The sequence below is a fragment of the Zalophus californianus genome, chromosome 9 (genome assembly GCF_009762305.2).
Source record: "Zalophus californianus isolate mZalCal1 chromosome 9, mZalCal1.pri.v2, whole genome shotgun sequence".
NCBI lineage: Eukaryota > Metazoa > Chordata > Mammalia > Carnivora > Otariidae > Zalophus > Zalophus californianus.
Window position 1 is genome coordinate 95,668,200 of NC_045603.1, and position 23,378 is coordinate 95,691,577.

Here is a 23,378-nt window from a genome sequence, read left to right on the forward strand (position 1 = left end):
ATATTGTCTAATTGCAGCTATAAAATTAGGGGAGAGGGAAGCAAAAATAATTAGAATGAAAAATCTCTTCTATATATTTTTTGTTAAGGTAATAGATTTGTTTGTTACTAAAATGACAGTTTTTTAATAAAATGTATTTGTTTGTCACTAATACGTTCATTACCAAAATACATTTTAAAGATTCAATTGCCTAATACACCCTATTTTGAAATTAAAAGTTTATTTCAGTTAAAATTATAAAAAAAAAGATACTCATAAAAAAGATACTTTCCTCTTTGGAGAAAAAGTACTCTGGGCTCACACAACGCTTCTATATGCAGCATTTACATGCAGCATCTTGAAAGAAATAGAATTATGAACCAAACCAAAGCATATAAAATCTTCCCCCTGAATCAGGTGACACTGGATATCATTTAACAATATCTCACTAAACACAAACTATCCAAATGAGGCTTACGTCCACAGCTGGTTATTTTGTATTTATTAAAATGAATTATGAAAACTCCAGGAAAAAAAAAAGGTGAATATCCCACTGGTCCCAGATCATATTTTTTTCATTTTTGCTAAAGCTGACATTAATAAAAATTAATAAGAGTGCAAAGGAAAGTTCAAATCTTGGAAAAATAGTGTTGTTTTTCCCCCTTAAATTTTTAATTATTTAACTTACTATAGAATTTCTACATTATTGAACTTTAGAGAGTCACTAGAACCCAATGGTTTTATGCTTTTTTATTTAATTAGGAAAATATGTTTCTTCTTTCATCAGTTACCCAGTTCAAATCTGCAAGACATAATACAGTGGAAAATGAATCAAAAGAGAAATTCTGTACTGGGAAAAATAAACCTAGAAAAATCACCTCAACAGGTAACATTATTTTATATTGCCTAATTCCTGAGTAACCAGACATGTACAGTAGCATCGGTTTTACTGGAATATATCTGAAAAGAGAGATTCCTCTACCACTATAGAGGGATGGTTTAGATCATTGTTTTTTATGGACCCATTATAGTCCATGACAAAAATATTCGACGATCCAAGGCAAATGAAAAAAATGAGCCTATAAAGAGTTCTAGATTTTTGAAAAGGTATTTCATTGAAATAATTGCATTTTATTATTTTTATTTCTATTGGGGCATGTGCAAGTGCAGAATATAGTCAGAATATTTTCATTCTTCAAGTTCATGAGTATACTATTTTTTTTCTTACCGGGTAATGTTATTACATGCAAAACAATTGTAAATGGTAATCTTATGTTAATCTTTCTCTTGCTCTCTCATATTTGCGCACTTTTAAAAGTCAAGAAAACAATTATTTGGCCTTTCTGCTCTCTTTTTTTCCCAGTGGTTTTTATTACATTTTTAAATCTGTTAATTTAATTCTTAATTCCATATGAAAAACTATATGCCATTCTTCTTTTGAACATCCCGGTGTAAATTCTATTAGAAAGACTTATCAGTCCATAATGTAGAGTATATACGAATTCTGGGAATTCATTAAAACATTAAATTGGATTTGATATTTCCAAGCCCCCTTGACCACATTCTAAAACCTATCTGATACAACATATGTTCATTTTTTCAACACGTGTGACTCTGAGGAACATTTTGTGAGACATCATCCCCAAAGCAAAAGCGTTGCAGTGTACCATACCTACCACAGAGGTGGTAGTAGTGGTATTAAATAAAACTCTAGCTTTAAGTTCTGTCACGCTGTTTTTGTTTTTTTTTTTAAGATTTTATTTATTTACTTGTCGAGAGAGAGTGTGTGTGCACAAGCAGGGGAGCGGCAGGCAGAGGGAGAGAATCCTCAAGTGGACTCCACGCATAGCTGGACCCAGGGCTCGATCTCACGTTCCTGAGATCATGACCTGAGCTGAAACCAGGAGTCGGAGGCTTAACCGACTGACCCACCTAGGCACCCCCAATGATCAGAGTTTTCAATCCTAAGGACTTATTTCCAAACAAGCCTGTTAGCTTTTGATAGTGTCCTATTATCTGATCTTTTTTTTACTTATTCTTTTATTTTTTAAATAATTTAAAACATTATTATTTATGACACATATGATTTTTTTAAATACCTAAAGTCTTTTGTGACCACATTTGCTGTTTGTATTTCCTGCTATGTTGCAGGTTTTAAAAAGCATTTGGTATATTTTTACTTTAATTTGAATGATTTCAGTTGATGGAATTGCTAAAAAAATAAAGATATTTTCTTGCAAAAATTATTTACATTTTCATCTGCAGGGAGGCAGTGAGGAGCTAATGATTGGATGACTTGAGGCACTTTTGAAGACCCTGAACTAATCAGTCTCACTGACTCACTCCATCACCTTTTGGTGAATCCGAGGTCTAGTCTTATGACCCTAGCGCTGATATAAATCATTAGCCTTGAGGGGCACCTTCCCTTATGAACTCACTTATGCAAACACTTCCCCATTCCACCTCTAGCTAAGTACCTCCCTTTAGCTCTTCCCCTTATTTCTTACAAGCTAAGCAATATTTTTTAATCTAATTCTTTTAGGATCTAATTATCTTATAGCAAAAGTATCTTCAGAAGAGAGTTTTGTCAACAGTGTGCCCTAACATTTGTATGTATTAAGGTTCTTGAGCTATAAAGATCCAGGTGGTTAATTGGTAGACTGTAGACTTTATTTATTTATCTTGCTATACTTTAGAAATTTTTTTTAATATTCCATGATACAAAAATGGTTGGTACTATCTAGTCAAAGTATCTATTATCAGAAATATAGAAGTGAAAATATAGTAGTTTCTCATTAAATATGTTCTTGAAAGTCTCAGTTGCATTGTTGCTGTGTCTTTAGCTATAATTACAGCATGTCTTTGGCATTATTATCTGGAAAGGTTTGGATTTGGTGTATTATATCAATCTAAGAAGAACTGTACAAGCGAGACCATTGTGTGGACTTAATATTGAAAGCAAGAACAAAGGTCTTTTGAATGTACGTTGCTCACCTTACGCTTTTATTTTTACCCGTATGTTTGCCATTTCTGATGTTGTTCTTTCTTCAATATGAAAGTTTCCGTTTACAAACATTTCCCATCAGCCTGAGAACTTCCTCTAACATTCATTGTCCTGACTATTTGATAACGAATCCTTTTAGTTTTCTTTTATCTGAAAGCATCTTAAGTTTGCCATGATTTTAAAAAGATATTTTCATTGGATATAGAATATTTTGTTGACATTTATTTTTTTTCCCTTAAGCAATTTTTTAAGTTTTTATTTAAATTCCAGTTAGTCAAAGTACAGTGTAGTGTTAGTTTTGGGTATACAATACAGTGATTTAACAATTCCATACAGTACCCTGTGCTCATCACCGCAAGTGCCCTTCTTATTGCCTATCACCTACTTCACTCATCGCCCTACCCACCTCCTTTCTGGTCACCATCAGTTTGTCCTTTATAGTTAAGAGTCTGTTTCTTAGTTCCCTTCAACAACTTGAAGATATTTTTCACTCTATTCTGTCCCCCTATAATTTATGATGAGAATGAGGGTTTTTTTTAAATAATCATATCCCTGTAAATGGCATGCAATTTTTCTCTGCTTTCAAGATTTTTCTCTATCTTTGGTTGTAAGCAGTTTTATTTCATTTTTACATATAATTTTCTTCATATTTATCCTGTTTAGGGTTGGATAAGCTTCTTGAAAGGATATATTTTATAAATTTAAAATAATTTGGGAGAAATTTTAGTTATTACCTTTTTCCCCTTATTTTCTCTTTCCTCTGATTCTAGGACGTCGATTTCTTTTCTTTTTTGCTGTATTTTTTAAAGATTTTTATTTATTTATTTATTTGTCAGAGAGAGAGAGAGAGCACAAGCAGGGGAGCAGCAGACAGAGGGAGAAGCAGGTCCCCCGCTGAGCAGGGAGCCCGATGTAGGACTCATCCCAGGACCCTGGGATCATGACCTGAGCCAAAGGCAGATGCTTAACTGCTGAGCCACCCAGACATCCCTAGGACTTCAATTTCATATATGTTAGATGTTTTTATATTGTCCTGCAAATCTTTGAGACTCTCCATTTTTTCCAACTTATTTTCCCCTGTTTTTTTTTTTTTACCTTACCTATTTTTATTTTGCTTAAACAATAGTTTGACCCTTTTTTTTTTCATTTTTAAATTGTTATGTTAATCACCATACATTACATCATTAGTTTTTGATGTAATGTTCCAGGATTCATTGTTTGTGCATAACACCCAGTGCTCCACGCAGAACGTGCCCTCTTTAATACCCATCACCAGGCTAACCCATCTCCCCCCCCCCTCCCCTCTAGAACCCTCAGTTTGTTTCTCAGAGTCCATCGTCTCTCATGGTTCATCTCCCCCTCCGATTTCCCCCCCTCATTCTTTCCCTCCTGCTATCTTCTTCTTCTTCTTTTTTTCTTAACATATGTTGCATTATTTGTTTCAGAGGTACAGATCTGTGATTCAACAGTCTTGCACAATTCACAGCACTCACCATAGCACATATTCTCCCCATTGTCTATCACCCAGCCACCCCATCCCTCCCACACCCCCACCACTCCAGCAACCCTCACTTTGTTTCCTGAGATTAAGAATTCCTCATATCAGTGAGGTCATATGATACATGTCTTTCTCTGATTGACTTATTTCACTCAGCATACCACCCTTCCAGTTCCATCCACGTGGTTGCAAATGGCAAGATCTCATTCCTTTTGATGGCTGCATAATATTCCATTGTGTATATATACCACATCTTCTTTATCCGTTCATCTGTCGATGGACATCTTGGCTCTTTCCACAATTTGGCTATTGTGGACATTGCTGCTATAAACATCAGGGTGCACGTACCCCTTCGGATCCCTACATTTGTATCTTTGTGGTAAATACCCAGTAGTGCAATTGCTGGATTGTATGGTAGCTCTATTTTCTTTCTTTTTTTTTTTTTAGATTTTATTTGTTTATTTGACAGAGAGAGAGAGAGAGAGCACAGGCAGGGGGAACAGTAGAGGGAGAGGGAGAAGCAGGATCCCCGCCAAGAAGGGAGCCCTATGTGGGGCTCGATCCCAGGACCATGGGATCATGACCCGAGCCGAACGCAGATATTTAACCATCTGAGCCACCCAGGCGCCCCTGGTAGCTCTATTTTCAACTGTTTGAGGAACCTCCATTTGTTTTCCAGAGTAGCTGCACCAGCTTGCATTCCCACCAACAATGTAGGAGGGTTCCCCTTTCTCCGCCTCCCTGCCAACATCTATAGTTTCGTGACTTGTTAATTTTAGCCATTCTGATGGTGTGAGGTGGTATCTCATTGAGGTTTTGATTTGGATTTCCCTGATGCCAAGCGATGTTGAGCACTTTTTCATGTGCCTGTTGGCCATTTGGATGTCTTCTTTGGAAAAATGTCTGTTCGTGTCTGCTGCCCATTTCTTGATGGGATTATTTGTTCTTTGGGTGTTGAGTTTGATAAGTTCTTTATAGATTTTGGATACTAGCCCTTTATCTGATATGTCATTTGCAAATATCTTCTCCCATTCTGTCGGTTGTCTTTTGGTTTTGTGGACTGTTTCTTTTGCTGTGCAAAAGCTTTTTATCTTGATGAAATCCCAAGAGTTCATTTTTGCCCTGGCATCCCGTGCCTTTGGTGATGTTTCTAGGAAGAAGTTGCTGTGGCTGAGGTCGAAGAGGTTGCTGCCTGTGTTCTCCTTTAGGATTTGGATGGACTCCTGTCTCACGTTTAGGTCTTTCAACCATTTGGAGTCTATTTTTGTGTGTGGGTAAGGAAATGGTCCAGTTTCATTCTTCTGCATGTGGCTGTCCACTTTTCCCAACACCATTTGTTGAAGAGACTGTCTTTTTTCCACTGGACATTCTTTCCTGCTTTGTCAAAGATAAGTGACCATAGAGTTGAGGGTCCATTTCTGGGCTCTCGATTCTGTTCCATTGATCGATGTGTCTGTTTTTGTGCCAGTACCATACTGTCTTGATGATGACAGCTTTGTAATAGAGCTGGAAGTCCGGAATTGTGATGCCGCCAGCTTTGCTTTTCTTTTCAATATTCCTCTGGCTATTCGGGGTCTCTTCTGGTTCCATACAAATTTTAGGATTATTTGTTCCATTTCTTTGAAAAAAGTGGATGGTATTTTGATGGGGATTGCATTGAATGTGTAGATTGCTCTAGGCAGCATTGACATCTTCACAATGTTTGTTCTTCCAATCCATGAGCATGGAACGTTTTTCCATTTCTTTGTGTCTTCCTCAATTTCTTTCATGAGTATTTTATACTTTTCTGAGTACGATCCTTTACCTCTTTGGGTAAATTTATTCCTGGGTATCTTATGGTTTTGGGTGCAGTTGTAAATGGGATCGACTCCTTAATTTGTCTCTCTTCTGTCTTGTTGTTGATGTATAGGAATGCCACTGATTTCTGTGCATTGATTTTATATCCAGCCTCTTTACTGAATTCCTGTATGAGTTCTAGCAGTTTTGGGGTGGAGTGTTTTGGGTTTTCCACATAAAGTATCATATCATCTGCAAAGAGAGAGTTTGACTTCCTCTTTACTGATTTGGATGCCTTTGATTTCTTTTTGTTGTCTTATTGTTGTGGCTAGGACTTCTAATACTATGTTCAATAGCAGTGGTGATAGTGGACATCCCTGCCGCATTCCTGACCTTAGGGAAAAAGCTCTCAGCTTTTCCCCATTGAGAAAGATGTTTACTGTAGGTTTTCATAGATGACTTTTATGATATTGAGGTATCCTCTATCCTTATACTCTAAAGAGTTTTGATCAAGAAAGGATGCTGTACTTTCTCAAATGCTTTTTCTGCATCAATTGAGAGGATCATAAAATTCTTGTTCTATCTTTTGTTAATGTATTGTATCACATTGATTGATTTGTGGATGTTGAACCAGCCTTGCAGCCCAGGGATAAATCCCTCTTGGTCATGGTGAATAATCCTTTTAATGTACTGTTGGATCCTATTGGCTAGTATTTTGGTGAGAATTTTTTGCATCCATGCTCATCAAGGATATTGGTCTGTATTTCTCCTTTTTGATGGAGTCCTTGTCTGGTTTTGGGATCAAGATAATGCTGGCCTCATAAATGAGTTTGGAAGTTTTCCTTCCTTTTCTATTTTTTGGAACAGTTTCAGGAGAATAGGTATTAATTCTTCTTGAAATGTTTGGCAGAATTCCCCTGAGAAGCCATCTGGCCCTGGGCTTTTGTTTGTTGGGAGATTTTTGATGACTGCTTCAATATCCTCAGTGGTATAGGTCTGTTCAAGTTTTCTATTTCTTCCTGGTTCAATTTTGGTAGTTGATACATCTCTAGGAATGCATCCATTTCTTCCAGGTTATCTAATTTGCTGGCATAGAGTTGCTCATAATATGTTCTTATAATTGTTTGTATTTCTTGGTGTTGGTTGTGATCTCTCCTCTTTCATTCATGATTTTGTTGATTTGGGTCCTTTCTCTTTTCTTTTGATCAGTCTGGCCAGGACTTATCAATCTTGTTAATTCTTTCAAAGAACCAGCTCCTAGTTTCGTTGATCTTTTCTACTGTTCTTTTGGTTTCTAGTTCATTGATTTCTGCTCTGATATTTATTATTTCTCTTCTCCTGCTGGGTTTAGCTTTCTTTGCTGTTCTTTCTCCAGCTCCTTTAGGTGTAGGGTTAGGTTGTGTATTTGAGACCTTTCTTGTTTCTTGAGAAAGGCTTGTATTGCTATATACTTTCCTCAGGACTGCCTTTGCTGTATCCCAAAGATTTTGAACAGTTGTGTTTTCATTTTCATTGGTTTTCCATGAATTCTTTTAATTCTTGTTTAATTTCCTAGTTGACCCATTCATTCTTAGTAGGATGCTCTTTAGCCTGCATGTATTTGAGTTCTTTCTGACTTTCCTCTTGTGATTGAGTTCTAGTTTCAAAGCATTGTGGTCTGAAAATATGCAGGGAATAATCCCAATCTTTTGGTAGCAGTTGAGACCTGATTTGTGACCTAGGATGTGATCTATTTTGGAGAATGTTCCATGGGCACTAGAGAAGAATGTGTATTCCGTTGCTTTGGGATGGCATGTTCTGAATATGTCTATGAAGTCCATTTGGTCCAGTGTGTCACTTAAAGTGTTTATTTCCCTGTTCATCTTTTGCTTAGATGATCTGTCCATTTCAGTGAGGGGGGTGTTAAAATCCCCCCACTATAATAGTATTGTTGTCAATGTGCTTCTTTGCTTTTGTTATTAATTGCCTTAAATAATTGATTGCTCCCATGTTAGGGGCATAGATATTTACAATTGTTAGATCTTCTTGGTGGATAGAACCTTTAAGTAGGATATAGTGTCCTTCCTCATCTCTTATTACAGTCTTTGGTTTAAAATCTAATTTCCTGATATAAGGATTGCCACCCCAGCTTTCGTTCGGTGTCCATTAGATTGGTAAATGGTTTTCCACCCCCTCACTTTCAATCTGGCGGTGTCTTTGGGTCTAAAATGAGTCTCTTGCAGACAGCATATCGATGGGTCTTATTTTTTAATCCAATCTGATAGCCTGTGTCTTTTGATTGGGGCATTTAGCCCATTTACATTCAGGGTAACTATCGAAAGATATGAATTTAGAGCCATCATAGTGCCTGTAAGGGGACTGTTACTGTATATTGTCTGTGCTCCTTTCTGTCTATGCTGCTTTTACGCTCTCTCTTTGCTTAGAGGACCCCTTTCAATATTTCTTGGAGGCTGGTTTCGTGTTTGCAAATTCCTTTAGTTTTTTTTGTCCTGGAAGATTTTTATCTCTCTTTCAATTTTCAATGACAGCCTAGCTGGATATAGTTTTCTTGGCTGCTTATTTTTCTCGATAGTGCTCTGAATATGTCATGCCAGTCCTTTCTGGCCTGCCAGGTCTCTGTGGATAGGTCTGTTGCCAATCTAATATTTCTACCTGTATAGGTTACATATCTCTTCTCCCGAGCTGCTTTCAAGATTTCTCTTTGTCTCTGAGACTCGTAAATTTTACTATTAGATGTCGGGGTGTTGACCTATTTTATTGATTTTGAGAGGGGTTCTCTGTGCCTCCTGGATTTTGATGCCTGTTTCCTTCTGCACATTAGGGAAGTTCTCTGCTATAATTTGCTCCAAGATACCTTCTGCCCCTCTCTCTCTCTTTCTTCTTCTTCTGGGATCCCAATTATTCTAATGTTGTTGCTTCTTATGGTATTGCTTATCTCTCAAATTCTGCCCTCGTCATCCAGTAGTTGTTTGTCTCTTTTTCTCAGCTTCTTTATTTTCCATCATTTGGTCTTCTATATCACTAATTCTGTCTTCTGCCTCATTTATCCTAGCAGTTAGTGCCCCCATTTTTTATTGCACCTCATTAATAGGCTTTTTTATTTCGATTTGGTTAGATTTTAGTTCTTTTATTTCTCCAGGAATGTTTCTCTAATAACTTCCATGCCTTTTTCAAGCCCAGCTAGTATCTTTAAAATCATGATTCTGAACTCTAGGACCGACATCGTACTAATGTCCGTACTGAGTAGGTCCCTGGCTGATGGTACTACCTCTTGTTCTTTTTGCTGAGGTGATTTCTTTCGTCTGGTCATTTTGTCTAGAGGAGAATAGATGAATGAGAGAACAAAATGCTAACAGGTTAACAACGTCCCCAGAAAATATACTTTAAACAAATCAGAAAAGACCTGAAACCAGGGGAAAAGAAAGGGAAAGAAAGAAAAAAGAAAGAAAGAAAAAGAAAAAGATAAAAACAAACAAAAACAGAACAATACAAAACAAAAAAAACAGAATATGATCAAATATGATCAGGCTAGTGCATAGATCAGTGCCACACACTAGATTTTGGGTGTATTTTGGTCTGTTAGAAGATAGTGCCTCCTAAAATTGTAAAGAAAGAAAGACTTATATATGTACAAAATAAGGGTTGATACAATAAAGGGATAGAAGATGACTGTAAAGATGAAAATTATAAAAGATTTTATAAAAGGAATTGATAAGAAGTTGTTTGAAAAAAGAAAGAAGATTTAAAAAAAAAAAGGGAGAGAATGTGATCAGGCAGGAGACTAGAATAAAGCCATACCCTAGAGATTTCGGGTATATTTTGATCTCTTAGAAGAAACTGTATCACAAAATTTTAAAGAGAGAACAACTTATATATATTTGCCAAAATAAGGGTAACTACTATGAAGGGATAGACTATGACTCTAAAAATGAAAACTAAAAAAATTTTTTTAAAAAGGGATTGATAAGATGTTGGTTGAAAAAGGGGAAAAGAAAAATTCAAGAAAAAAAAACAGTTAAAAGAAATTAACTTTGAAAAACTAATGAATCATGGTAAAAAAAAAAGCCATGAATTCTATGTGCAGTATTCCCCTAGCGCTGGAGTTCTGCCGTTCTCCTTGATCGGTAAACTTGGTCTTCGCTGGCTTGTTCGTGCTGATCTTCTGGGGAGGGGCCTGTTGCCGTGGTTCCCAAATGTCTTTGCCAGAGGCAGAATTGCCCCGCCCTTGCCGGCCCGGGCTAAGTAATCTGCTCGGGTTTGCTCTCAGGAGCTTTAGTTCCCTGCAAGTTCTCGGCACAGCTTTGGAGGATGAGAGTGAAAATGGGTGGCCTCCCAATCTCCGCCAGGAGGAGCCTAGAACTCGGGGGCCCCGCTCCTCAGTGCGCCCCCAGAAAAAAGCAGTCAATCACTCCTGTCTCCCTGGTCTCCCACCGCACTCCATGCTCACACGGCCTGCGACCAAGCATTTCTATCTCTGGCACCCGACCCCGTGTGGAGTCTCCAAACCCAGCAGATCCCCGCGGTGCGCTCCCATGCTGTTCCTCGCGGGGGAGGAAAGGGGAGTCTCCCCCAGCTCTGCTGCTTGTTGGGTCCCTGCTGGAGGAGCAGTGGCCAGACTGTGCTGTGGATCATGGTTTATGGCAACCCCGAGCTGAGAGCCCACGCCTCGGCTCCGTCTCTGCAGCTGGCTTCCCCGCTCCGATACCTGGGAGCTCTGCCGCACTCAGGCACCCCCGGTGTTTCTGTGACCCCGAGGGTCCTGAGACCACACTGTCCCACGAGGTTTCCACCCCCTGCTTAGGCACTGGAGCGACGTCCCTCAGCGGAGCCGACTTCTAAAAGTTCCAATTTTGTGCTCCGCGGCTCTAGCACTTGCCAGAAGCTGCCGACGGAGGCCCCCTCCTCCACCGTCTATCCTCCCGGAATATCGCCTCAGATTCACTTCTCTGCAAGTCCTGCCTTCCAGTAAGTGGTCGCTTCTCTGTTCAGAGAGTTGTTGCTACTCTCTTCTTCAATCTCCTGTTGAGTTTGTAGGTGTTCAGAATGGTTTGATCCCCATTCAGCTGAATTCCTGAGACCAGAAGAAATCCAGGTCTCCTACTCCTCCGCCATCTTGCTCCGCCTCCTTTTCCCTGTTTTTTATATTGGACAAATTCAAGTTCGCTAACCACTTTTTCTTCTAATTATCTGCTTTTAAGGCAATCTAACGGAATTTTCATATCACGTATCTCTCAATTATAAATTTCATTTCTTAATGAAATTCAAAATTCTCTATTTCTTGGAAGTATCTTTTAATTGCAAGCCTATTTCCTTTTTATGTACTTGAGCATAGTTAAAACAGCTGCTTTAGAATATTTGGGGATAATTCTAATATCTGCATCATTTCCTATTAGGCTGCATTGAATCCCTTCTCTTTTGAATTGGTCATATTTTCCGGGTTTTTTCTTATGTTAAGTGATTGGAGATTGTGCCCTGGACATTGTGAAAGTGATGCTAAGAAATCTATGGATTCTGATGTATTTCTGCAAAAAAATGTTGATTTTCCTATTTAAGCAAGAACTTGGTATAGTTGGACTCAAATTTTAATTTCTATCTTTTGGGCAGCAGCTCTAATCTCAAATCAGTTCTTTAATCCTTAGCTGGAATGTAACTTTCACATCCATCAGCCAGGAACTTGGAAAAATTTTAGCCATAGAACTTGGTGCACATCCTTTATGTTTTCTCATTTAAGGGATTCACCCTTCATTTTTAGCATCTGTGGTTGTCCCAAACTCTGTTCTCCAGTATTTTAGGCTAGAAAGACTGCAGATTGGCTACTGAAGTTTTATTCACTCTACATGGCATCCAACATTGGTCTGTCTTAAGCTAAAATGTGTAAAAATGAGAAACTTTTGCCTTGTTACCCCTATTTCAAATGTCACTTCCCCTCCAAAATCTGCCTGCTTTTGTTCACGATTCAGTGGCTTCAGGTCATTGTGTGTGACTACGTATGTGTGTGTTTTTAAAGGATATTTATTTGAGGGGCAGTAAAGTTTTGGTATATACAGGATGCCTATGTGTCATCATTTAAATCTACTGGCAAATACTATGAATTAAAAACTACCTATTACAAGCACAGTTTCTGGGATGTCAAGATCCTTTTTTGTATGGAAGGATCAATCTTTCTTGAGTTTTGGGGGCCACATATTGCACAATTTTGCCAAAGAAAAATTATTCAGTGTGATATATAACTCCCAAAATGTCTGGTTCATTGGTGGATCACTAATTAAAATCTCTAATTTCTACTTTTCCTTTAAAATTTTATCTCCCTGAAACTTGGATGTTCACTGATTGATCTTAGTGCCTGGTACATTGTTTTTGCTGATAGAGAACATGATATATTTTTTTATTATGTTATGTTAATCACCGTACATTACATCATTAGTTTTTGATGTAGTGTTCCAGAACATGATATATTTTTAAGTGAATAATTAAACAGAGAAAGAAAGGAAGAAAGAATGAATATATGCATGGTTGCAAGGCTGTTAATCTTTATTTTTTTCCAAGTAAATTAAATTAATTAAAGGTTTAGTGTCCAACATTCATGTAGTAAAATTTACTACTGTAGTAGAATTTACTACATTCATGTAGTAAAATTTCCCAAGTTTCAGGGAGATAAAAATTTTCCTTGAGAAAACCACATACTTTTGTCAAAAAAAGCTTTAGACAAGGGTGCCTGAGTGGTTCAGTTGGTTAAGCACCTGCCTTCAGCTCAGGTTGTGATCCCGGGGTCCTGGGATCCAGCCCCGTGTCAGGCTCCCTGCTCAGCGGGGCAGTCTGCTTCTCCCTATCTTTTTGCCCCTGCTTGTGCTCTCTCTCTCTCTCACTCACTCTCTCTCTCTCTCAAACAGATAAATAAAACCAAAAAAAAAAAAAAAGCTTTAGACCATAACTTAACAAATTTTGAGAGGCTTTCATCAGTATATGCTATTAGGGATACAGTTCTGAGTTTCTTGTAATTATTTCCTTTTTCCTTCCAGTTTCTTTCAATTTTTCCACTGTTCATAAATCATGCCCCTCTAAAGACTGGAAGCTACATGGGGGAAAATGTTACTGGATTGGTGAAGATAAGAAATCTTGGGATGAAAGCAAAAATGACTGTGCCATGAAAAATTCACATCTCATGGTGATTCAAGACTTCACTGATATGGTGAGATATCTAACTTAGAGATTATAGCATCCTTCACATTTTCAGTGCAGTTGTTGCGCTACATATTTGAAAATTTCTTTTTTTTAAGATTATTGATTTATTTATTTGTCAGAGAGAGAGCACAAGCAGAGGGAATGGCAGGCAGATAGGCAGAGCAGGCAGAGGGAGAAGCAAGCTCCGCACTCAGCAAGGAACCCCATGCAGGACTTGATCCCAGGGCCCTGGGATCATTACCTGAGCCAAAGGCAGATGCTTAACTGACTGAGCCATCCAGTGTCCCACATATTTGAAAACTTCTATGAAATAAATTTTAAACTTCATTGTTATTAACTACACAAATGTTGGTTGAATGAATCACTGAACTACAGGATTATTTTGGGCTCTTTGGGGGAGCTCTATGGATTGGATGAATTCATTTGGTATTGTACACCTAAGTTCTTCTCCATAAGGGATCCCCACTGTTTACTAGATTCCATTTTAAAATGTAAGACTGTTAATATCTTACCTCATCACTCATGTTTATTGCAATGTTCCTGAAGGCTACAGTCAGATACCATGGTAGCTAAAATTAAGATGATATTGAAAGAAAGGAAATACAGAATAGTCCTCATTAACATTTCATTCTCCCTTGAGCAGAATACTTCACTAACTCTGGTTTAATTTAAATTGAAATTTTACTACATGAATGTTGGACACTAAACCTTTAATTAATAAAGCCAATATAGATGTTAATTTGCAAGTATCAAATAAGGGTATTCAGCATGAGGATTAGTATATTGGAATGACAAGTTATGTCAAAGGTTCCATTTCTGAAAACCCAATGACCAGCAGTGTTTTACAACCCTGGTTGAGTCATAGCCATCTGGGGGAAAAACACAGCTGTTGAAACTTCTGAAGAGAAAAAAGTCTTCTGAGTTTCACAGGAATCCACCACAACAAGAAAAACAAAAACAGAAGTAAACTTCTTGCTGTAACCAGTGTAACCCCAAATCTCAAACTGTAAGACTATCAGATGCAGTTCAAATTGATTCAAATATGATCCAAATCCAGGATAGGTTAAGAGCTGAAGAGATCTGTTTTTGTCTCTAAGAGGTCAATTTTAAGACAAGAAAGGGGAAGCAGGTATCAACTGGAAAGCCTCTCATGAGAATGCTCTGAAAGGGATAATCACTGCATGGAGAAATCGTGCAATAAAAGATTTCACTCAGAAACTCATCTATTTCCTGCTCACCATCAAAGGGAAGGATGCTGAAATGAAGAAAAGACATGTTTTCTAGGCAATTGATAAACCAGACTAGGGAGACCAGCAGACTAAGAAAACATTTTTAAAAATTTTTTTATTTCAATTCAATTAAGTCAACATACAGTATATTATTAGTTTCAGGGATAGACTTTAGTGATTTATCAGATGCATATAACACCCAGTGCTCATTACATCAAGTGCCCTCCTTAATGCCCACCACCCAGTTATCCATCCCCCCACCCACCTCCCCTCCAGCAACCCTCGGTTTGTTTAGAAACTTTCCTCTTCCTGTTTAGATTACCTCTCTCACATTTTTCCCAAGCAAATGAATGGGCTAGATGTAATCATTCTCTTTCATGGATAAATAAGAACCTGAAAGGAATCAGCATAGGATTTATGGATACATATTTCTGTTTCCAAACTTTTCCAAAAAAGACAAGTAAAAGTCAGATAAAACATATATTATAGAAGAATAATTACTCCAAGAAACAGAGAATAATTTTCTAGCAAATACTTTTCCAGCTCTCAAGTAAGTTAAGAATAAAGTGAAAAAAAGAGAATTGTTAGTCCCAGAATTCCCATGTGTCATGATATGGCAAAAAAGAAAGAAAGAAAAGAAAGTAGAAAGAGGAAGGAGAAAGAGGAGGAGGAAGGGAAAGAAGAAGGAGAGTGAGAAAAAGAGGTATTTAAACAACAATAAAAACAGAAAAAGAAAAAGGAGGTGCAAGGCTTTCATTCCATGATGCAAAGATCTTGAAGAAATGTTACTACAACTTTCAAATGAGAAAGATCCCCGTTAACTTTAAATTGCCAACTTGTTTCAAATCCATTGGAGACTTAAGTTTGCAGAGCCAAAATCTATGTTGAAACAGGTACCTGTGGGAGAGAGAAGACACATCCCCACTTACTTGGGACACACAAATCAGACACCGGACATCAGAAAGAAGGGTTCTGTCAGAGTAATTGAAAAATGAGTTAAGTCTGAGTGTAAGTGGGCAAAACAGTTCTTCTGAGCTCTGCAGAAATTGGGGAATTTTACAGTCTTTTGAAGGCTATTTTTTTTTTCTGGAAATGCCACTGGTGCTCCAGATTGGAAAGAACCATGAGAAAGTGTCCATTGTGGGGCAGACCTGGGAGAAGAAAACAGCAATGATGCAGCAGTGGCAAAGAATCCTACCTAGATCCTTGTCCCTTGTCTGCTTTCTGCACTACGCAGCAACAGCTTTCATGTGTGTGTTGGTGAGAAGGACAGGTGCCCTTAGGGAACTGGTGAAACATCACTGCAGGTGCAAAAGAGGATTGGGGACAAAAGATACTCTTGTGGGAGAGGCACGAATACACGATGGGACCACAGCTACAGTCAGGGTAGGGGAGGCAGAAGGGAGAAAGCATGGAGAAGACACAAGGATGAGAGGCTGCCTAACACTGAGGCATGATCAGAACAAGCAAGACCACGGCCTCAGCTGCCTTTCACTGTCATGCTAACAAGTTTCAGACAGGAAGTCAAGAAGAACGCTGTTGGGAGAGGGACAGGGGAGGAAGAAGAATGTGCAGAGAGATCTTCTCTGAGGCATGGTGCAGAGGGGAACTAAAACACTCAGGTCAAGAAGACGTGTCTCTGGCAAACAAACAAACAAAAACCACGAAACACAAAACATGAGATATCATTACAGGATTTGAAACCTGTGGGGCATTGAGGGTAACCAGAGCAACGATAAATCACAAACTCACCCCCATAATGATTAACTTAAACCCCACATTAAAGACCCAGGAGAAGGAACTCTGTGTTCATTTCTATCCACAAAACTATTTAACCCCATCGCTACATGCTAGACAGCTTTCAACAATCAAGTACGAGGTAAAAAAGGAAAAGAAAGAAAGAAAGGAAAGGAAAGAAAGAAAGAAAGAAAGAAAGAAAGAAAGAAAGAAAGAAAGAAAGAAAGAAAGAAAGAAAGAAAGAAAGAAAGAAAGAAAGAAAGAAAGAAGGAAGGAAGGAAGGAAGGAAGGAAGGAAGGAAGGAAGGAAGGAAGGAAAGAAAGAAAGAAAGAAAGAAAGAGAGAGAGAGAGAGAAAGAAAGAGAGAAAGAAAGAGAGAAAGAAAGAAGAAAAGAAAAAAGAAAGAAAGAAAGAAGAAAGAAAGAAAGAAAGAAAGAAAGAAAGAAAGAAAGAAAGAAAGAAAGAAAGAAAGAAAGAAAGAAAGAAAGAAAGAAAGAAAGAAAGAAAGAAAGAAAGAAAGAAAGAAGAAAGAAAGAAAGAAAGAAAGAAAGAAAGAAAGAAAGAAAGAGAGAGAGAAAGAGAGAAAGAGAGAGAAAGAAAGAAGAAACAGGACACTCCCAAGAACAAGGAGGACTATTGCACAATGATGAAGGGGTTGTATGAATTTGCCAGGGCTGCCATAACAAAGTACCACAAGTTTAATGATTTAAGCAACAGAGATTAATTTCTTGCGGTTCTGAAGGCTGCAAGTCCAAGATCAAGGTATTGGCAGGTTTTGTTTCTCATGATGACTCTCTCCTTGGCTTTCAGCTGACTACCTTTTTACTGTGTCCTCCTCACATGGTCTTTCTTCTGTGTACATGCATCTATGTCTCTCTGTGTGTCCAAATTTTCTTATAAGGACACCAATCAGATTGAATTAAGACCCATTCTAATAGCCCTCCTTTAGCTTAATGATCTCTTTAAGGGCCCTGACTTCAAATGCAGTTATATTTTGAAGTACTGGGGGTTAAGCCTGCAACATATGAATTTTGGAGAGACACAATTCAGTCCATAATATTCCACTCTCTAGCCCCTGAATCTCATAATGGGGGTCAATTATATATGTATATGCAATAAGGTTAACACTGATAAAACTAAAAAGAGAAATGGAGAAATTCACAACTACAACTGGAGTTGTCAACATTCCTCTTTGAGTTGTCAACATTCCTCTTTGAGTAAAACAAGTCCAATAAATAAATAAATAAATAACCTGAACAATACTATCAACCAATTCAACCAAATTAATCTTATGGAAAACTGTATCCAACAAAAGAAGAGTACACATTCTTTTTTTCAATACACCTGGAACTTTCATGAAGACAGACCATATTTGGAGACCTAATAAACTTTAAAAAATTACAAATACAGATAAGATATTATACAAAACATGTCTCAGACCATAACAAAATTAAACGGAAGTTAGGAACAAAGTAATATTTGGAAAATTCTCAAATATTTGAAAATTAACACACTTCTAAATAATGTATAGGTCAAAGAAGAAGTGGTCAGAAGAAAATTTTAAAACTATATTATGAATTGAATGAAAACAACATTTTAATGTTCTAAATCTAAAATTCACAGGTTTCAGCTTAAGCAGAGCTTAGAGGGTAACTTATAGCCCTGAGGGATTACATTTGAAAAGAAGATAATGTAGAATCAATCATCTAAGCTTCTCTTTAAAAAAAAAAAAAAAAGACTAGAAAAAGAGCAAACTAGACCCAAAGCAAGCAGAAGAATGGAAGATGTACGTTACTAAATGTCAAGTCTTACGATAAAGCAAAATTAGTTAATATGGTGTAGAATTGGCAAAAGAGAGATATGTAGATCAGTGAAACTGAATCAAGGCCTGCAAAATTTAGTCAACTGATTTTTCTGGCCATAGTGCCAAGATAACTCAATGGAAAAACACTATTCTCTCTCTTGTATGCCTAATGACTATTATGTTCCTACAAACAGTTATGATATTTAGCATATGAGTTTGGCTGCAGGTGAGGGAGAACCAAAATCACTGTAGCTTATACAAGGTAGATGTGTACTTTGTTTATTGAATCTAAAACACTTTTAATTATAAGATGTAACAGTACACTTAAAAGCATCAGTACAATTAAAAAGCAAAAACAAAGCTCCCAATTAAACTGCTACAAGCTATAGATTGATGTTTCCAATTTCAAAGCATTAAAATAGGAGAAAAATCTGTCTATTCATATATGCAATAGGTCATGTCACTCACACGGCGATCCATACAGCTATGGATTTCTGGTCTCATCAGTAGGGTACTGTCCGTGTCTATCTATTTCCGGTTGATTCACCACCATGTCCACGTTCTAGCCATCAATAAAGAGGGAAATGATGAATAGAAGGATATAACCCTACCTTTCTTTTATTAATTTTATTTTATTATGTTATGTTAGTCATCATACCTTACATCATTAGTTTTTGATGTAGTGTTCCATGATTCATTGTTTGCATACAACACCAGTGCTCCATTCAATAGGTGCCCTCCTTAAAACCCATCACCCGGCTAGCCCATTCCCCCACGCCCCTCCCCTCTAAAATCATCAGTTTGTTTCTCAGAGTCCATAGTCTCTCATGGTTCTTCTCCCCCTCTGATTTCCCCCCCTACATTTTTCCCTTCCTACTATCTTCTTTTTTTTTTTTTTTTTGAACATATATTATTTGTTTCAGGGGTACAGATCTGTGATTCAACAGTCTTACACAATTCACAGCGCTCACCATAGCACATACCCTCCCCAGTGTCTATCACCCAGCCACCCCCTCCCACCCACCCCCCACCACTCCAGCAACCCTCAGTTTGTTTCCTGAGATTAAGAATTCCTCATATCAGTGAGGTCATATGATACATGTCTTTCTCTGATTGACTTATTTCGCTTAACATAATACCCTCTAGTTCCAGCCGCGTCGTTGCAAACGGCAAGATTTCAGGTTTTTTTGATGGCTGCATAATATTCTAGTGTGTGTGTGTGTGTGTGTGTGTGTGTGTGTGTGTGTGTGTATCACATCTTCTTTATCCACTCATCTGTTGATGGACATCTTGGCTCTTTCCATAGTTTGGTTATTGTGGACATTGCTGCTATAAACATTGGGGTGCACATACCCCTTCAGATCACTACGTTTATATCTTTGGGGTATTGCTGGGCCATAGGCTAGCTCTATTTTCAACTTTTTGAGGAGGCTCCATACTGTTTTCCAGAGTTATAGCCCTACTTTTTAAATGCCTGATTAGAATTTCAGTATCATTTCCATTTTAATCCATTAGCCAGAAATTAGGTCAGTCACTTAGCCAAAATGGAGCTGGGAAATGTAGCCTTCATTACTTCTGGCCATATATATCGCGTGGGGTTATATTACTATAGAAAAAGAGATATTAAGAAAATTAAGATATTAAGATATTAAGAGATATTAAAAAGAGATATTAAGAAACTATGAACAGTATGTCTCACATCAGCTCAGTATTGCTTTCTTTCTTTAATTTTCCCTGTATATTCCCCTCCTTCTATATATTATTTCATACTCATTTTTACAATAACCACTAACATTTATGTAATGAGAATTTATTATGTGCCAGGCAGTATATAATAATATTATTTAATAGCAAAACAATAGTAACACTTTAAAATAGGTACTGTAATAAATGAGTTGCCGAGATTGGGGAAAACAGCAGTAAAAACATTCAATAACTGCAGAGATGCACAGTAGTAAATCATAGGACAGGGACTCAGATTTGGAAATTTGACTTCACAGTCTTAATATCTCCTGCAATCATACAAAATTCCACCTGACTGTCACCACGTTGCACTGCAGTAATTTGTCTCTCTGCTCTGATCTGTTAGAAAAACGTGAAGTAGGGGCGTCTGGGTGGCTCAGTCGGTTAAGCGTCTGCCTTCGGCTCAGGTCATGATCCCAGGGTCCCTGCTCAGCGGGAAGGCTCCTTCTCCCTCTCCCTCCACCTCTCCCCCCAACTTGTGCTCATGCTCTCTCTCTCTCTCTCCCAAATAAATAAATAAATAAATAAATAAATAAATAAATAAAATCTTTTAACAATAAGGGAAAAAAAGAAAAACGTGGTGTATGTCTTACCTGTCCATTCCCTGCTTCCAGTTCAGGGCCAAGCACATACAAGTTTCTCTCTCTCTCTCTCTATATATATATCTATATCTATATCTATATCTGTTAGAATCAGTCAGTTGTTTGTTGTAACATTTCCTGTTCTATTTAGAGTTTTCTGTGGCGGTACCTAAATACTTCAGTGTTTTACTGGATTGGCTTAACTATTCCACCTGGAGGGCAATCATGGACCTGGGTAGACAACAACCCTTTCGACTCCCGTCTGTGAGTTTATTGTATTTCAGCTTTCTTACAGTTTTAATCCCATATTGTGTGACAAGAAAGAGTCATCTGATGTTGTTGGAAACAGGTATAAATTTCCTGACCAACTCATATGATCTGATAAATATATGTATAGAATGGTCTACTCGGAAAGTTGAGAAACAAAAGGAATCTCACTCCACCCACTCAGAAGATTTAGGTGTGAAATAGGGCTTGCCAATAGTGTCTTTTTATTTGATCATCTTATTTTAGAGGTAAATTGACAAATGTAAAATCTCTTATAAGAACCCAATTTTAGTTTATAAAATATAAATTTCTGCTCATTTCAATAATTTTTAAATGAGCAAACCAGAGATGCCCTTTTAGCATCATCCATATACATCTCTGACTAATCATCATTAGCTATTAAGTTCTCTTGAGAAATAAAACTGAGGGTGGGAAGAATCACTTTACTCATCATACTGTGTATTGTTTAAGTTGTTTTCATGATCATATTTTTATTTTAAAAATTCGAAAGTATTTTCTGAGGCCCTCCTCAGTCTCTGGACATATGCTGATTTAAAGATAAGCATTTTCTTTCCTTATAGGTTTTCAATAGAGGAAAAACGGATAACCCGGAGCAAGAAATGTGCCCAGGCGTCTCCTAGTAAGGTAGCCAGACAAAACTGTGAGCAAAATGATCAATGGATTTGTCAGCTCTAATTCACGCTGCAGAACATCAGTCTCCATTTCTCTGACTGACAGATGCCACACGAAGTTTGATGTCAGACTATATCATAGTCCAGAGGGCCGTGTGTGTGGGGTGGGGGTGCGAGCACATTTCCTAGTGCTTATTTAACATATCAGATCTAAAATCTCAAAGGCATTTCAAGCTCAACGTGTGAAAATAATTCATTAGCTTTCCTCACAAAAGGAACAACCCTCTAGCACTTGGCCTCTCAGTCAATAGCACGCCACACAAGAAATTACACAACCTATAAACCAGCTGTCTCATCACCACCCTCTCTCTGGCCCACACTTCCGGGCTGTTCTCCACTCTGCCTCTCACAAAACCAAGTCTTGTCACCTTTTTTACTAAATATCTCTCAAATCTGACCTCTTCTCTTCATCGCTTTCACAATCTTAATAGCAAATAATTAAAATGTTAAATAACTGCCATAACAGGGTCTTCCTGTTCTATTCCTAACCCATTTCAATTATTCTCTGACATGTAATCTAGGTGACATTTAAAAACTATGTATACTAAAAATACAACACTTCTTTTGAAAAATACTTTAACATCTTTCTTAAAATAACACCAAACTCCATAACACAGCTTAGAAATCCCTTGTCAGGTCTAATCCTTGCTTACTTAGTCAGTGTCTGTCTACACAAAACTTACCAAAACTCCCAGCACCACAACCGCATTAGACTAAATTTCAAGAACTCATACAGAATTTTACCACACTGCATTACAGACATTTTCCCTATACCTGGAATTCTCTTTTCTCTCTTCTCCATCAAGTGAACCCTCAAACATTCTCTCTATATAAGCTGAGTTTTTAAGGTCAGATTAAATGTGTGTGGGGTGGGGGTGCGAGCACATTTCCTAGTGCTTATTTAACATATCAGACCTTGAGCTCCATGACAAGGTCGAATTTCCCAACATTAGAGTCCCCTCCCCAGCACTTACCACATTTTGGGTCTTACATATGTCAATCTTTGAGTGAATATTTGATTAATGTTCTCCACCCTCCCCTGACTGTAAATTACATAAGGTTTCAATATCTGTTTTTGAATTTCTAGTGCCTTTTAAAGTATCTAGCACATAATAAATACTCGAAAGATTATTTACTATTTTAAGTTTCCTCTAAGTGATCACAGAAGTAAAATACTGATGAGTGGCTGGGGAGATAGGCTACAAAAGAAACAGAGACTCAGACAATGGAGGCTCAATTGGTAGGTCATTGAGTGCCAGGGGAAAACTGAAGAATTGTTCTGTGTGGGTGACTGATATTGAAAGAGAATCCTATAAATGCCAAGGGAGTTTATATGAAGGGTTAAATGCTTCAGAGACAATTTTTTTGTGTGATGTTTATGCTCACCTCTTTCCAGTGATCATATCCTTACAAGTTTTCTTGCACATCATATCATAACACGACAAACCAACCTGTGTATGTTGAGTTGGACAGTTATAAAAACTGATGGGTAAAGCATTTGTCTTATGGCATGTTGGCACTACATTCCAGCAAAAAAAAAAAAAAGTTTCATTTTATGAGCACGGTAGTGTTTATAAAACTGTAAGAATATCTATTAGCCTGATTTTCAGACTAAACTACTTGAAAACACAGAATATTTTGAGGGACAATAATCACCAAGGAGTTGCTGTGTACAGGGGATAGAACAAAAATACCTAACACTGGGTGGCTCAGTCTGTAAAGCATCTGCCTTTGACTCAGGTCATGATCCCAGCGTCCTGGGAATGAGCCCCACATTAGGCTCTCTGCTCAGTGGGAGTCTGCTTCTCCCTCTGTGCCTCCCCCGCTCCTTCTCTCTCTCTCAAATAAATAAAATCTTTTAAAAAAATACCTTACACTTTGTACTGC

General features: G+C 37.7%; 1 protein-coding gene across 2 annotated transcripts in view; it reads left to right on the forward strand.

The window, feature by feature from the left end:
* The window catches only part of CLECL1 (C-type lectin like 1), a 29,789-nt gene extending 6,962 nt beyond the window's left edge, over window positions 1-22,827 (forward strand). Inside the window, exons 3-6 of one of the 2 annotated variants that reach the window (XM_027594755.2) lie at window positions 767-865; window positions 13,277-13,446; window positions 20,684-20,796; window positions 21,363-22,827. In XM_027594755.2, coding sequence (XP_027450556.2) covers window positions 767-865; window positions 13,277-13,446; window positions 20,684-20,796; window positions 21,363-21,495 — 515 coding nt within the window. In that variant the 3' untranslated portion in view covers window positions 21,496-22,827. The remainder of the gene's footprint in view (window positions 1-766; window positions 866-13,276; window positions 13,447-20,683; window positions 20,797-21,362) is intronic. The other variant, XM_027594756.2, reaches the window with a different exon arrangement.
* The last annotated feature ends 551 nt before the right edge of the window (window positions 22,828-23,378 follow it).